The sequence below is a fragment of the Spermophilus citellus genome, assembly GCF_964194105.1.
Source record: "Spermophilus citellus genome assembly, chromosome: 2".
In the NCBI taxonomy this organism is placed as follows: Eukaryota; Metazoa; Chordata; class Mammalia; order Rodentia; family Sciuridae; genus Spermophilus; species Spermophilus citellus.
In genome coordinates, this window is record NC_138183.1 from 203,789,734 (window position 1) to 203,803,230 (window position 13,497).

The following is a 13,497-nucleotide window of genomic DNA, read 5'->3' on the forward strand; positions in this document are numbered from 1 at the left end:
AAAAGAATCAGAATTGCTATCAATGATGAAAAATTGTGGGGAATGGGAACATTTTCAACATAATCCAACAAATCAATTATCATTTAAGTATTAATCTGGCCCCTCAATTTTTTTAAATGGTATACTAAGAATCAGTCAAAAAGTCATCTAGATGAGAAAAAAATTCTATCTACCTCTTGACACCTTGATTTCACTAATCCAGCAGCACACAACTTCACCCCATTATTGGACAGACACGAGTAGCATTTGAACATGCCAGTATCTGTCATACAAAATAAAAATAAAAAATATCCATTTACTAAGTAGTAAAACCAATATATGTTTCTCCCTTGCCTCAGAGGTATCACAAACATCTATTTCCTTGACCCTCAAAACATAAAAAGTATCCTTTCTCAGTCCTTGCTGTAGAGCTATGATAATTTGTTTCTACCCCCATAAAGTCTATTCTTGAAACTTATGAAAGTGGTTCATTGTTCATACAGTCAAATTGATGTACCTCTTTAGTCCTCCACATTTTGATGTAAAGGAACTTAAAAAACTTTCCAACATGTCCCCAGCACCCAAATTTACCTTTTCAGTCAGCACTAAAAGGGTTAGCTAAAACAAGGTTTAAAAGCTATTATAATAAAAATGCCTGCTTATTCACATGGTAAGGCCAATTACTGGTATGTGAAAGCATGTGGGGGAGAAAAGAAAGGAATGCAAAGGGCTCTCCAAACAGTCACTTTTCCCTGGGTCCTTACATTCCTTCCCTATTTTTAATGCCAAAATTCAAGATTTACCCTCTCTGTGGGCCTACAAACCCACAGCCTTCTTTACATGACTGGGTTATAACAATCAAAACTAAGTGTTCAGCAATATATTTTTCATCCTCAGTAAAGCAGAATAGCACAGTCATCAGCTAGAAAGAGCAAATTTATAATTTTTCAACATCAATTTTATTCCTCATAGACCTTTCTGATACAAGTTAACAAAAGAATGAACAATTCTTCCTCTGAGTGAGGTGGCAAGAGATGAAGAAGAGTCATAACATCTGCCCCATTTATTAAGCACTTGTTCTATGAATTGTATATGCATTTTTTCCACTTTGTCTTTACAACAACCCTATGAGTTATCGTTTTACAGATGAAGACTCTGCTATTTAAAGAAGTTAATTAACTTGTCAAAAGTCCATACAATGCAACTGGGATTTCAACCCAGGCAATCTGCTCTGCAGCCTGCACTTCTATCACATTATACTGAATATTCTTTCAACAGAAACTTCTTGAATGTGTGTGTGTACATAAACAAAATATTAAATAATCTTCTCCTCCCCCTCTTCTCTTTTTCTTGAATGGAACCAAACTTGTGTAGAACCAAACTTTAAAGTCATCTTACAAAGTCTTTTTAGTCCCTTGTTTTACCACCTTGGATCTGCCACCAGATAAAACGACCTGGCTATCATAAACTATATTCAACCACTGAGTTCCTTTAAAATGTCTAATTGTTCCTCCCCCAAAGTCAGTTGAATTACACGATTAATAAAGTAACCTACAAACACTGTAGCTAAAAATAAAAGAATTTAGATTTATGATTTCAAGACCAAACTCAAACCATGGCTGGTCATCATTAAACAAACTTTTGGTTTCTTTTTGTCTGTTTTTTATTTTGTTGATCACTAAAACACTAACCAGGAAATTTCAGGAAAAATAATAAAATTTGTCTAGTGATAAATAATCCCTGAAACTACTTAGGCTAAGATTTTTACTAAGGAATCAGAGGGATTTTTCTGTTCCTGAGCAATAAAGATCATCAATTTCACTTGTAATGTTAGGGATAAATTTAAGTAGGAAAAAAGAATAGCATAACAGTCATTCCAGAATCAATATATTTAAAGGGGATTATATTTACAGATCTTGGAGGAAAGAAAATTATTTCTAAGACTACACTGCAGATAAATCATCAAAATATTTAATAAGAAATGTAATAATGTAAACAGAAAAAGAAAAATATAATTATAAAAGTCATAATAATACAACATCAACTTACCAATTCAATTCCCTGTGGAAAAGGTGTATCATCCCAGTCCTTCTGCGGAAATCTCTGGATTATTTTCCCCAGACCTTCTCCTGAGCCTGTAAATAAAATCAAAGTTAGCTGGGTATGATAAGCACATGCCTAAAATCCCACCTACTTGGGAGACTGATGCAGAAGAATAACAAGTTGAGGCCATCCTGGGCAGCTTAGGGAGACCCTGTATCAAAATTAAAAAATGAAAAGCACTAGGGAATGTACACTACTTGCCTAGCATATACAAGGCTCTGGATTCAATCCCCAGTACCAATGGGGGGGGGGGGGCGGGGGAATCAGTTACAAGGTACTAAAAAACTGAAGACTCATTAAACTATTCTCATTTCTAAATTAACATTTGAAAAATTGATATATCAATTAAACATTTTAAGTTTTAAAGGACATAAAAGTATTATTTTCAAAACACAATACTGAAAGAACAGGCAATTCCCCCATCCTATAGACTGCCAAAGATTGACACATATGAAAAGTAAAGAAAAACAGACAGAGGTATTGGAAATCTATCACATCATGAGCATAACTGTTCTCTGTGCCCCAATAATGAAATAACTTCAGTATACCAACCTGAAATTTAAGGAGTGCTTTTCTGTGGAAACAGAGTAATTTTAAACAATAAATGATATGGTACTGTTGGTGCTAAGCGTCAGTTAGGGTTTGTAAGAACTATTAAGGGTTAAATACAGTTTTTTAGGCTGCACTGGAACCTTGACCATGTCTATGCAGAGTTCCTTAACATTAGACTATTGACATTTGGGCTGGATAATTTTTTGGTGTGTATGGGGTAGGGGAGAGAGTACTATCTTGTATATTACGGTATGTGGCATCCCGAGCTTCAACTCACTACATGCTAGCAGCACCCTACCACCACCACCAAGTTGTTACAATCAAGAATGTCTCCAGACATTGCCAAATGTCTCCAGGGTTGAAAACCACAGGTTTTTATAACTATTGTTATAAAGTTAGCCTATGACATCAAAGACTGAATCAACTTATTATTGAACTTTGGGGATATAATCTTGTGAGTAATTTGGGGATGAAAAGTACATGTCAGATCTAAATTGTTTTTTACTGTACTTTGTGTGTGTATGTGTGGTTCATGGGGATCAAACCCAGGGTCTTTCCCATCGTGCTAGGTAAGCTTACTACCATTGAGATTACACCCTTTGCTACATATAATTCAGCCCTTTGCTATATGCTTCATAGATTTACATATCTACATGTTGTCCAGCTTACTCTAAGCAACAATATTCTGATTATTTCCACATCTAATTTAGGGAAGCCTTAAAAACTGCGTAAATTTATTAATACACTTTTTGAAAAATCATCCCAATGAATTCAACTTTTTCCTCGCATCTGCAGTATACATTTTATTTGATAACTATCTTATGGGCAGTATGAGTTATATGTAGAATTCTGAGAAGATAACATTTACAATGAAGAGCAAGCCATGGTGAAGCAAAACTGTTCTACATTCACATTTCTTCTTTATGTCCACAGGTAAAGTATCACATCAATCAAGAGGGGCTATGGAAGTACTTCCTATCTGTATCACATATTAAATGTGGCATTCTGACAGGGTAGCAAGAGAAAAGTACATAATAGAAAAAGGATCCTCTGAAGGAGAAACTAGGAAAACCACCCCTTTTACAATAGCCTCAAAAAAAAAAAAAAACTTGGGAATAAACATAATGAAAGAGGTGAAAGACCTCTACAAGGAAAACTACAGAATGCTGAAGAAAGAAATTATTTTTTTTTATTTTTATTTATACATGGACACAATATCTTTATTTTGTTTACTTATTTTTATGTGGTGCTGAGGATCAAACCCAGGGTCTCTCACATGCTAGGCAAGCGCGCTACCACTGAGCCAAAACCCCACCCCCTGCAGAAAGAAATTAAAGAAGACCTCTTAAGATGGAAAGATCTTCCTTGTTCTTGGATGTGTAGAATTAATATTGTCAAAATGACCAATCTACCAAAAGCACTATACAGATTTAATACAATTCTAATCAAAATCCCAATGACATTCCTCATAGAAATAGAAAAAGCAGTCATGCAATTCATCTGGAAAAATAAGAGACCCAGAAAAGCTAAAGCAACCCTTAGCAAGAAGAGTGAAGCAGGTGGCATCACGATACCAGACCTTAAACTATACTACCGAGCAATAGTAACAAAAACAGCATGGTCAAGGATAGTGGAAGGAGATGGTCATCATTATACAAAATTCATGTATGAAGATGTGAATTTGGTGTCAACATACCATATATACAAACAGAGATTTGATAAATTGTGGTATAAAAGTGTATTAAGAATTGTAATGCAAAAAAATTATTAATGTAATGCACTCCACTATTGTCATGTAAGAAATAATTTTTAAAATAAAATAAAATAAAAATAATTTTTTTAAAGCAGCATGGTATTGGCACCAAAATAGACTTGTAGACCAATGGTACAGAATAGAGGACACAGAGACTAACCCACATGATTACAGTTATATTTGACAAAGGCACCTAAAATGTACATTGGAGAAAAGACAGCCTCTTCAATAAATGGTGCTGGGAAAACTGGAGACCCTCATGAAACAAAATGAAATTAAACCTATATCTCTCCATGCACAAAACTCAACTCAATGTGAATCAAGGACCTAGGAATTAAACCAAAGACACTGTGTCTATTAGAAGAAAAAGTAGGCCCAAATCTCCATCATGTCGGTTTAGGTCCCAACTTTCTTAATAAAACTCCTGTAGCGCAAGAATTAAAACCAAGAATCAATAAATGGGAAGGATTCAAACTAAAAAGGTTCTTCTCAACAAAAGAAACAATCAGTGAGAGAGCCTACAGAATGGAAGCAAATCTTTACCACAAGCATATTGGATAGAGCACTAATCTCTAGGACATACAAAGCACTCAAAAACCTTAACACCAAAAAAACCCCAATAACCAAATCAACAAATGGGCCGGGGAACTGAACAGACACTTCTCGGAAGAGGACATACAATCAAACAACAAACATATGAAAAAATGTTCAACATCTCTAGCAATTAGAGAAATAAAAATCAAAACTACTCTAAGATTTCATCTCACTTCAGTCAGAATGGCAGCTATTAAGAATACAAACAACAATAAGCGTAGGCAAGAATGTGGGGAAAAGGCACATTCACACATTGCTGGTGGAACTGCAGCATGGTACAGCCAATCCGGAAAGCAGTGTGGAGATTCCTTGGAAAACTTGGAATGGAACCACCATTCGACCCAGCTATTCCACTCCACAGTTTATACCCAAAGGACTTAAAAACAGCATACTATAGGGACATAGCTATATCAATGTATAGCAGCACAATTCACAATAGCTAAATTGTGGAACCAACCTAGATGCCCTTCAGTAGATGAATGGAAAGGGTAACTTTGGTATATATATATACAATGGAACATTACTCAGCATTAAAAGAGAATAAAGGGGATGGGGATGTGGCTCAAGCGGTAGCGCGCTCGCCTGGCATGTGAGGGGCACTGGGTTCGACCCTCAGCACCACATAAAAATAAAATAAAAAGATGTTGTGTCCACCGAAAACTAAAAAATAAATTAAAAATTCCCTCCCTCCCTCCCTCTCTCTCTCTAAAAAAGAGAGAGAGAGAGAGAGAGAGAGAGAGAATAAAATCATGGCATTGGAAGGTAAATGGATAAAGTTGGAGAACATAATGCTAAGTGAAGCAAGCCAATCCCAAAAAACCAAAAACCGAATGCTTTCTTTTATATGAGGATGCAGACATATAATGGCAATTGTGGGGAAGAATGGAAGGAATGGAGGAACTTTAGATAGGGAAAAGAGGGAGAAATGATGGTGGGATGATTTAGACATCATTACCCTAAATAAATGTTTGAAGACACAAATGGTGTGAAAATACTTTTGTGTACAATCAGTGTCTTGAAAAATTGTGCTCTATATGTATAACATGAAATTAATTGTATTCTGCCATCATGTATAACAAATCAGAATTTTTTTAACGTCATTATTTTCTCTTATATGTGGAAGCTAGAAAGGGAAAAGAAAAAGAAAGGTGGTGCAGGAGGATCTCATGAAAACTGAAGGGAGATCAGTAGAGTCAGAGAAAACACAAGGGAGAGGGAAGGATGGGAGGGAAAAGGGAAATAACAGAGAATGATATCGGCCAAATTATATTGTTTTATTGTATGCACAAATATGTAACAATAAGCCTTACAATTATGTACAACTATACTAAATCAATAAAAAATATAGAAAAATAACTAAATAAATAAAAAGGAGAAGCCTTAAAAAAAGCACATAGACAAAATGTATGACCAATATCACACTTAATGGAGAAAGACTGAAGGCTATCTCACTAAGATTCAGAAAAGGGATGTACACTACTATCATTTTTATTTGACACTGCACTTGCTGTCCTAACCTGTGCAATAAAGAAAGACATCACAGGCACACAGATATGAAAAGCAGAAGTAACATTCCTTATTCACAATTTTTTTAGAAATCCCTATGAAATAATTTTAAAACCTAGAATAAATGAGTTTAAGGTCTCAGAGGGTCAACATTAAAATTTAATTGTATTTCTATTACTAGCAATAAGCAATTGAAAATGTAAAATACCAACTTAACTCAAAATGGATCAAGGATCTAGGAATTAAACCAGAGACTCTGCATCTAATGGAAGAAAAAAGTAGGCCTTAATCATCATGTGGGATTAGGCCCCGACTTCCTTAATAAGACTCCTATAGCACAAGAATTAAAAACAAAAATCAATAAACGGGATGGATTCAAACTAAAAAGTGTTTTCTCAGCAAAAGAAACAATCTGTGCGGTGAACAGAGAGCCTACATCCTGGAAGCAAATTTTTACCCCCTACACATGAGATAGAGCACTAATCTCTAAGGTATATAAAGAACCCAAAAAGCTAAGCACCGAAAAAACAAATAACCCAATCAACAAATGGGCCAAGGACCTGAACAGAACTTCTCAAAAGAGGATATACAATCAATCAACAAATATATGAAAAAAGGTTCATCATCTCTAGCAATCAGAGAAATGCAAATCAAAACTACTCTAAAATATCATCTAACTCCAGTCAGAATGGCAGCTATTATGAAGACAAACAACAACAATGTTGTCGAGGATGGTGGGGGAAGGTACACTCACACATTTCTGGTGGGACTGCAAATTGGTGCAGTCAATCTGGAAAGCAGTATGGAGACTCCTTGGAAAACTGGGAATGGAACCACCATTTGACCCAACTATTCCTCTTCTCAGACTATACCCAAAGGACTTAAAAACAGCATACTACAGGGACACAGCCACATCAATGTTTATAGCAGCACAATTCACAATAGCTAAACTGTGGAGCCAACCTAGATGTCCTTCAGTAGATGAATAGATTTAAAAAAATGTGGCATATATACACAATGGAATTTTCTTCAGCATTAAAAAAAATCAAAATCATGGCATTTGAAGGTAAATGGATGGTGCTGGAGAAGATAATGCTAAGGGAAGTTGGCCAAACCCCAAAAAACAAATGCCAAATGTTTTCTGTGATATAAGGGGGGGTGACTCATAGTGGGGGAGGGAGGGAGAGCATGGGACGATTAGATTAATTCTAGATATGGAAGACGATTAGCAAGAATGGTAGAATGTGATGGTCATCATTATGCAAAGTACATGTATGAAGACTTGAATTGGGTGTCAACATACCTTATATACAAACAGATATAAAAAATTATGGTATATATGTGTATTAAGAATTGTAATGTGGGCTGGGGATGTGGCTCAAGCGGTAGTGTGGCATGCGTGCGGCCCAGGTTCGATCCTCAGCACCACGTACAAACAAAGATGTTGTGTCCGCCAAAAACAAAAATAAATAAATATTTTAAAAAATAATAAAGAATTGTAATACAAAAAAATTACATGTATAATGGCATAAATTGGCGTGAACATACTTTATATACAAAGATACAAAAAATTATGCTCTATATCTGTAATAAGAATTATAATGCATTCCACTGTTGTCATGTATTTAAAAAAATAATAATAAAATTTAAAAAAATACCCAATAAATTTTGGGTCACTCTCACTCAAAGTTGAAAAAAAGAAAATGTAAAATACCATATGCAACAGATCATAAGTCATAAACTATTTAGGTTGAAATTTCATTAAATGTATATATATATATCATACTTTTATAATGAAAACAATGAAATAGTGGCTGTCAAAAATCAAAGAATTGGATTCCAACATGGCGGCGGGCCCAAAGAGATCAAGTCTCTGACCTCTTCAGCTGTGCGGGCATAGGGAGCTGGAAACAATCTAAATTCTGTTTGCTCAGGATCACTAGGCAATGCTGAGCCGACATGGATCTGGGGCGAACAGTCTGGGCCTCTCAGAACACACACTGAGCCCGGATCAGCTGAATTCAAGCTCCCGTTCGCCTGCTTCCCACAGACAAACAGCTGTGATTCAGCACTAATCCATCCCGCTGAAACACCTGGTCAGCCCTTCTGATCCTACGGAGGTAAATGCCAACCAAGCCTTCATAGGTACTGGCCACAGGTTTGAAACAGGGCTTGGGAGAGACAGTAAGGACCCACCCGTTGCACTGGTCACCCGGCAAAGGGAAACGAACTGTCGCCATTTGCAAGAGATACCACCATGGCAGAGAACTGACGTCACCAGACTGCGGCGGAGGAGATAACTTCATTGAAACCTACGGCTACAGGTGTGTAATTCCCTAGCCTTCCCTCTCCACACATCGGGGAAACCTTAAGGGCCCCTCCCAGCTCTCCCGTGAGCGCGATAGCCAGACCGAGGGAATCAGACGTGGCGCGGGACCCGCAGCGCGGAACTCCCGGCTACCGCTCCCACCAATGCTGACAACTGAGGTCTCTTGCACCAGCTACCGGGGGCATGGCTACCGGAGGGCAAGTAAAATTTGCTGAGGATTCTCAGCCCCAAGCTCTACAAACTTAGGGTCTGAGGGAATGGCAAACTGGGAGAGTGTGCCCAGTCGTTCATGAAAACAGGGCTCCCGGGAGCAGCAGACCTGGCGTGTAGCCAGTATTGTGGTGAGCAGCACCCGTGAAAGGGGCCTGACTAGAAGAAAAGTGGGGAAGTGACTAGACACAAGAGGAGGCCCTAGGCACTCAGGATTGGAGACTCGCCCAGTCTGGGAGGAGCTGCTGCACAGTGATTGGTTCCCGCGTATTGACAGGAGAAACTTGGCCTGGTGGGCACAGCGCCACCTACGGGAAGAGAAGTTAATCAAACTCTAAGACTGTATTTATTAGTTTTTTTTTTCTCTTTTTTTTGATTTGGGTTTTTTCTTTCATTTTCATTTTTCTTTCTTGTTGCTTTTTAAATTTTTTTACAATTTTTTTTCTTCTAATTTTAATTTCAATTTTTTTTATTATTTTTTTAATTTTTTTCTTTTTTTATTTCGTATTTTTTTCTTCTTTTGTCTTTTCATTTCTTTTCAATTTTCTTATTCCACCTTCCTTGAATTCTACCTGCTTACTCTCATTCTCTTTAGTGACTTCTTCCCTTCCCTTCTAATACCTTTCCTCCCAAGCATCAAATAAATTTATAGGAGTAAACAGTAACTCAGCAGTCAAACAGAACAAGAAGTAACAAGAGCAGCTTCAAAAAGCAAGGAAGAAAAGGAGTACAAACAATGCAGGACAGCCTAAATATTCAGGAGGACCTAGAGTCATCAGAAAAATGGTCATATAAAGAACTCAAGGAACACCTTAGACAGATGGAATGGAACCTTAAAGAGGATACGAGACAGCAAATTCAAGCAGTGAAAGAACACATTGAGAATGAATTACATAAACAGATAAAAGAAGAAGTTAAGCATCTTTATCAGGAGATAGAGATTATAAAAAATAATCAAACAATAATTCTAGAAATGAAGGAAACAATAAACCAAATTAAAAACTCAATTGAGAGTATCACTAACAGAGTGGAGCAAGTAGAAGCCAGAATGTCAAATAATGAAGACAAAATATATCATCTTGAAAAGAGTCTAGCCAACTCAGAAAGGCTGGTAAAAAAATCACGAGAAAAACATCCAAGAGATATGAGATAACATAAAAAAACCAAACTTACGAGTCATCGGGATAGAAGAAGGTACAGAGATTCAAACCAAGGGAATGAGTAACCTTCTGAATGAAATAATTACAGAAAACTTTCCAGAAATAAAAAAGGAAACAGATATACAAATTGAAGATGCATACAGGACACCGAGCACACAAAATCACAGTAGACCAATGCCAAGACACATTGTTATGAAGATATGCAATATACAGAACAAAGAGAAAATATTAAAAGCTACAAGAGAAAGGAGACAGATTACATTCAGGGGTAAACCAATAAGGTTAACAACGGATTTTTCATCACAGACGCTGAAAGGAAGAAGGTCATGGAACAATGTATTTCAAACACTGAAAGACAATGGATGCCAACCAAGAATCCTGTATCCAGCAAAATTAAGCTTCAGGTATGACAACGAAATAAAAATCTTTCATGATAAACAAAAGTTAAAAGAATTTGCAGCCAGAAAACCAGCATTGCAAAGCATTTTGAGCAAAACACTACACGAGGAAGAAATGAAAAACAATAACCAAAACCATCAGTGGGAAGTGCCTCGGTAAAGACAGAGGGCGAGGGGAAAGATAATCATGGAGAAACAAACTAAATTTTTTTAAAAAAGGATAAATAATCAAACATGGATGGAAGTACAAACCATATATCAATAGTAACTCTGAATGTTAATGGCTTAAACTCTCCAATAAAGCGACATAGGCTGGTATCATGGATTAAAAAAACAAATCCAACAATATGCTGCCTCCAGGAGACACATCTGATTGGAAAAGACATACACAGGCTGAATGTGAAAGGATGGGAAAAAATATACCACGCACACGGTACTCGTAAGCAAGCAGGGGTGGCCATCCTCATATCGAATAAAATCAACTTCAAGACTAAGTTAACCAAAAGGGATAAGGAAGGACATTATATACTGTTAAAAGGAACCATTCACCAAGAAGACATAACAATTATCAATATTTATGCACCAAATAATGGTGCTGCGACATTCATAAAACAAATTCTCCTCAAGTTCAAGAATCAAATAGACCACAACACAATAATTATGGGTGACTTCAACACACCTCTCTCACCATTGGACAGATCCCCCAAACAAAAGTTGAATAAAGAAACTATAGAACTCAATACCACAATCAATAACCTAGACTTAACTGACATATATAGAATATATCAACCATCATCAAATGGATATACTTTTTTCTCAGCAGCACATGGATCCTTCTCAAAAATAGACCATATATTATGCCATAGGGCAACCCTCAGTAAATATAAAGGGGCGGAGATAATACCATGCATTTTATCTGATCATAATGGAATGAAACTGGAAATCAATGATAAAAGAAGGAAGGAAAAATCATACATCACATGGAAATGAACAATATGTTACTGAATGATCAATGGGTTACAGAAGACATAAAGGAGGAAATGAAAAAATTCTTAGAGATACATGAAAATACAGACACAACATATCGGAATCTATGGGACACAATGAAAGCAGTTTTAAGAGGGAAATTCATCGCCTGGTGGTCATTCCTCAAAAAAAGAAAAAAACAACAAATAAATGAGCTCACACTTCATCTCAAAGCCCTAGAAAAGGAAGAGCAAAACAACAGCAAATGTAGCAGAAGGCAAGAAATAATTAAAATAGAGCGGAAATCAATGAAATTGAAACAAAAGAAACTATTGAAAAATTAACAAAACTAAAAGTTGGTTCTTCGAAAAAATAAAGAAGATCGACAGACCTTTAGCCATGCTAACGAAGGGAAGAAGAGAGAGAACTCAAATTACTAACATACGGGATGAAAAAGGCAATATCACAACAGATGCTACAGAAATACAGAAGACAATTAGAAATTACTTTGAAAACCTATATTCCAATAAAATAGAAGATAGTGAAGACATCGATAAATTTCTTAAGTCATATGATTTGCCCAGACTGAGTCAGGAGGATACACACAATTTGAACAGACCAATATCAATGGATGAAATTGAAGAAGCAATCAAAAGACGACCAACCAAGAAAAGCCCAGGACCGGATGGGTATACAGCGGAGTTTTACAAAACCTTTAAAGAAGAATTAATACCAATACTTTTCAAATTATTTCAGGAAACAGAAAAAGAGGGAGCTCTTCCAAATTCATTCTATGAGGCCAACATCACCCTGATTCCGAAACCAGACAAAGACACTTCAAAGAAAGAAAACTACAGACCAATATCTCTAATGAACCTAGATGCAAAAATCCTCAATAAAATTCTGGCGAATCGAATACAAAAACACATCAAAAAAAACTGTGCACCATGATCAAGTAGGATTCATCCCTGGGATGCAAGGATGGTTCAATATACGGAAATCAATAAATGTTATTCACCACATCAATAGACTTAAAGATAAGAACCATATGATCATCTCGATAGACGCAGAGAAAGCATTCGACAAAGTACAGCATCCCTTTATGTTCAAAACATTAGAAAAACTAGGGATAACAGGAACTTACCTTGACATTGTAAAAGCTATCTATGCTAAGCCTCAGGCTAGCATCATTCTGAATGGACAAAAGTTGAAGGCATTCCCTCTAAAATCTGGAACAAGACAGGGATGCCCTCTCTCACCACTTCTATTTAATTTAGTCCTTGAAATACTAGCCAGAGCAATTAGACAGACAAAAGAAATTAAAGGCATAAAAATAGGAAAAGAAGAACTTAAATTATCACTATTGGCAGACGACATGATTCTATACCCAGAAGACCCAAAAGGGTCTACAAAGAAACTACTAGAACTAATAAATGAATTCAGCAAAGTGGCAGGATATAAAATCAACACGCATAAATCAAAGGCATTTCTGTATATCAGTGGAAAACTTCTGAAAAGGAAATGAGGAAAAACACTCCATTCACAATATCCTCAAAAAAAAAATAAAATACTTGGGAATCAACCTAACAAAAGAGGTGAAAGATTTATACAATGAAAACTACAGAACCCTAAAGAGAGAAGTAGAAGAAGATCTTAGAAGATGGAAAAATATACCCTGTTCATGGATAGGCAGAACTAACATTATCAAAATGGCGATATTATCTAAAGTTCTCTATAGGTTTAATGCAATGCCAATCAAAATACCAACGGCATTTCTTGTAGAAATAGATAAAGCAATCATGAAATTCATATGGAAAAATAAAAGACCCAGAATAGCAAAAGCAATTCTAAGCAGGAAGTGTGAATCAGGCGGTATAGCGATACCAGATTTCAAACTATATTACAGAGCAATAGTGACAAAAACAGCATGGTACTGGTACCAAAACA

At 36.3% G+C, this 13,497-nt stretch overlaps 1 protein-coding gene across 8 annotated transcripts in view; it reads right to left on the reverse strand.

Moving 5' to 3' along the window:
- SBF2 (SET binding factor 2) overlaps nucleotides 1-13,497 on the reverse strand; it is a 438,265-nt gene that overhangs the window by 362,243 nt on the left and 62,525 nt on the right. For all 8 annotated transcript variants that reach the window (XM_081280887.1, XM_081280893.1, XM_081280888.1 and 5 more), the window contains exon 2: nucleotides 2,029-2,114. In XM_081280887.1, coding sequence (XP_081137013.1) covers nucleotides 2,029-2,114 — 86 coding nt within the window. The remainder of the gene's footprint in view (nucleotides 1-2,028; nucleotides 2,115-13,497) is intronic.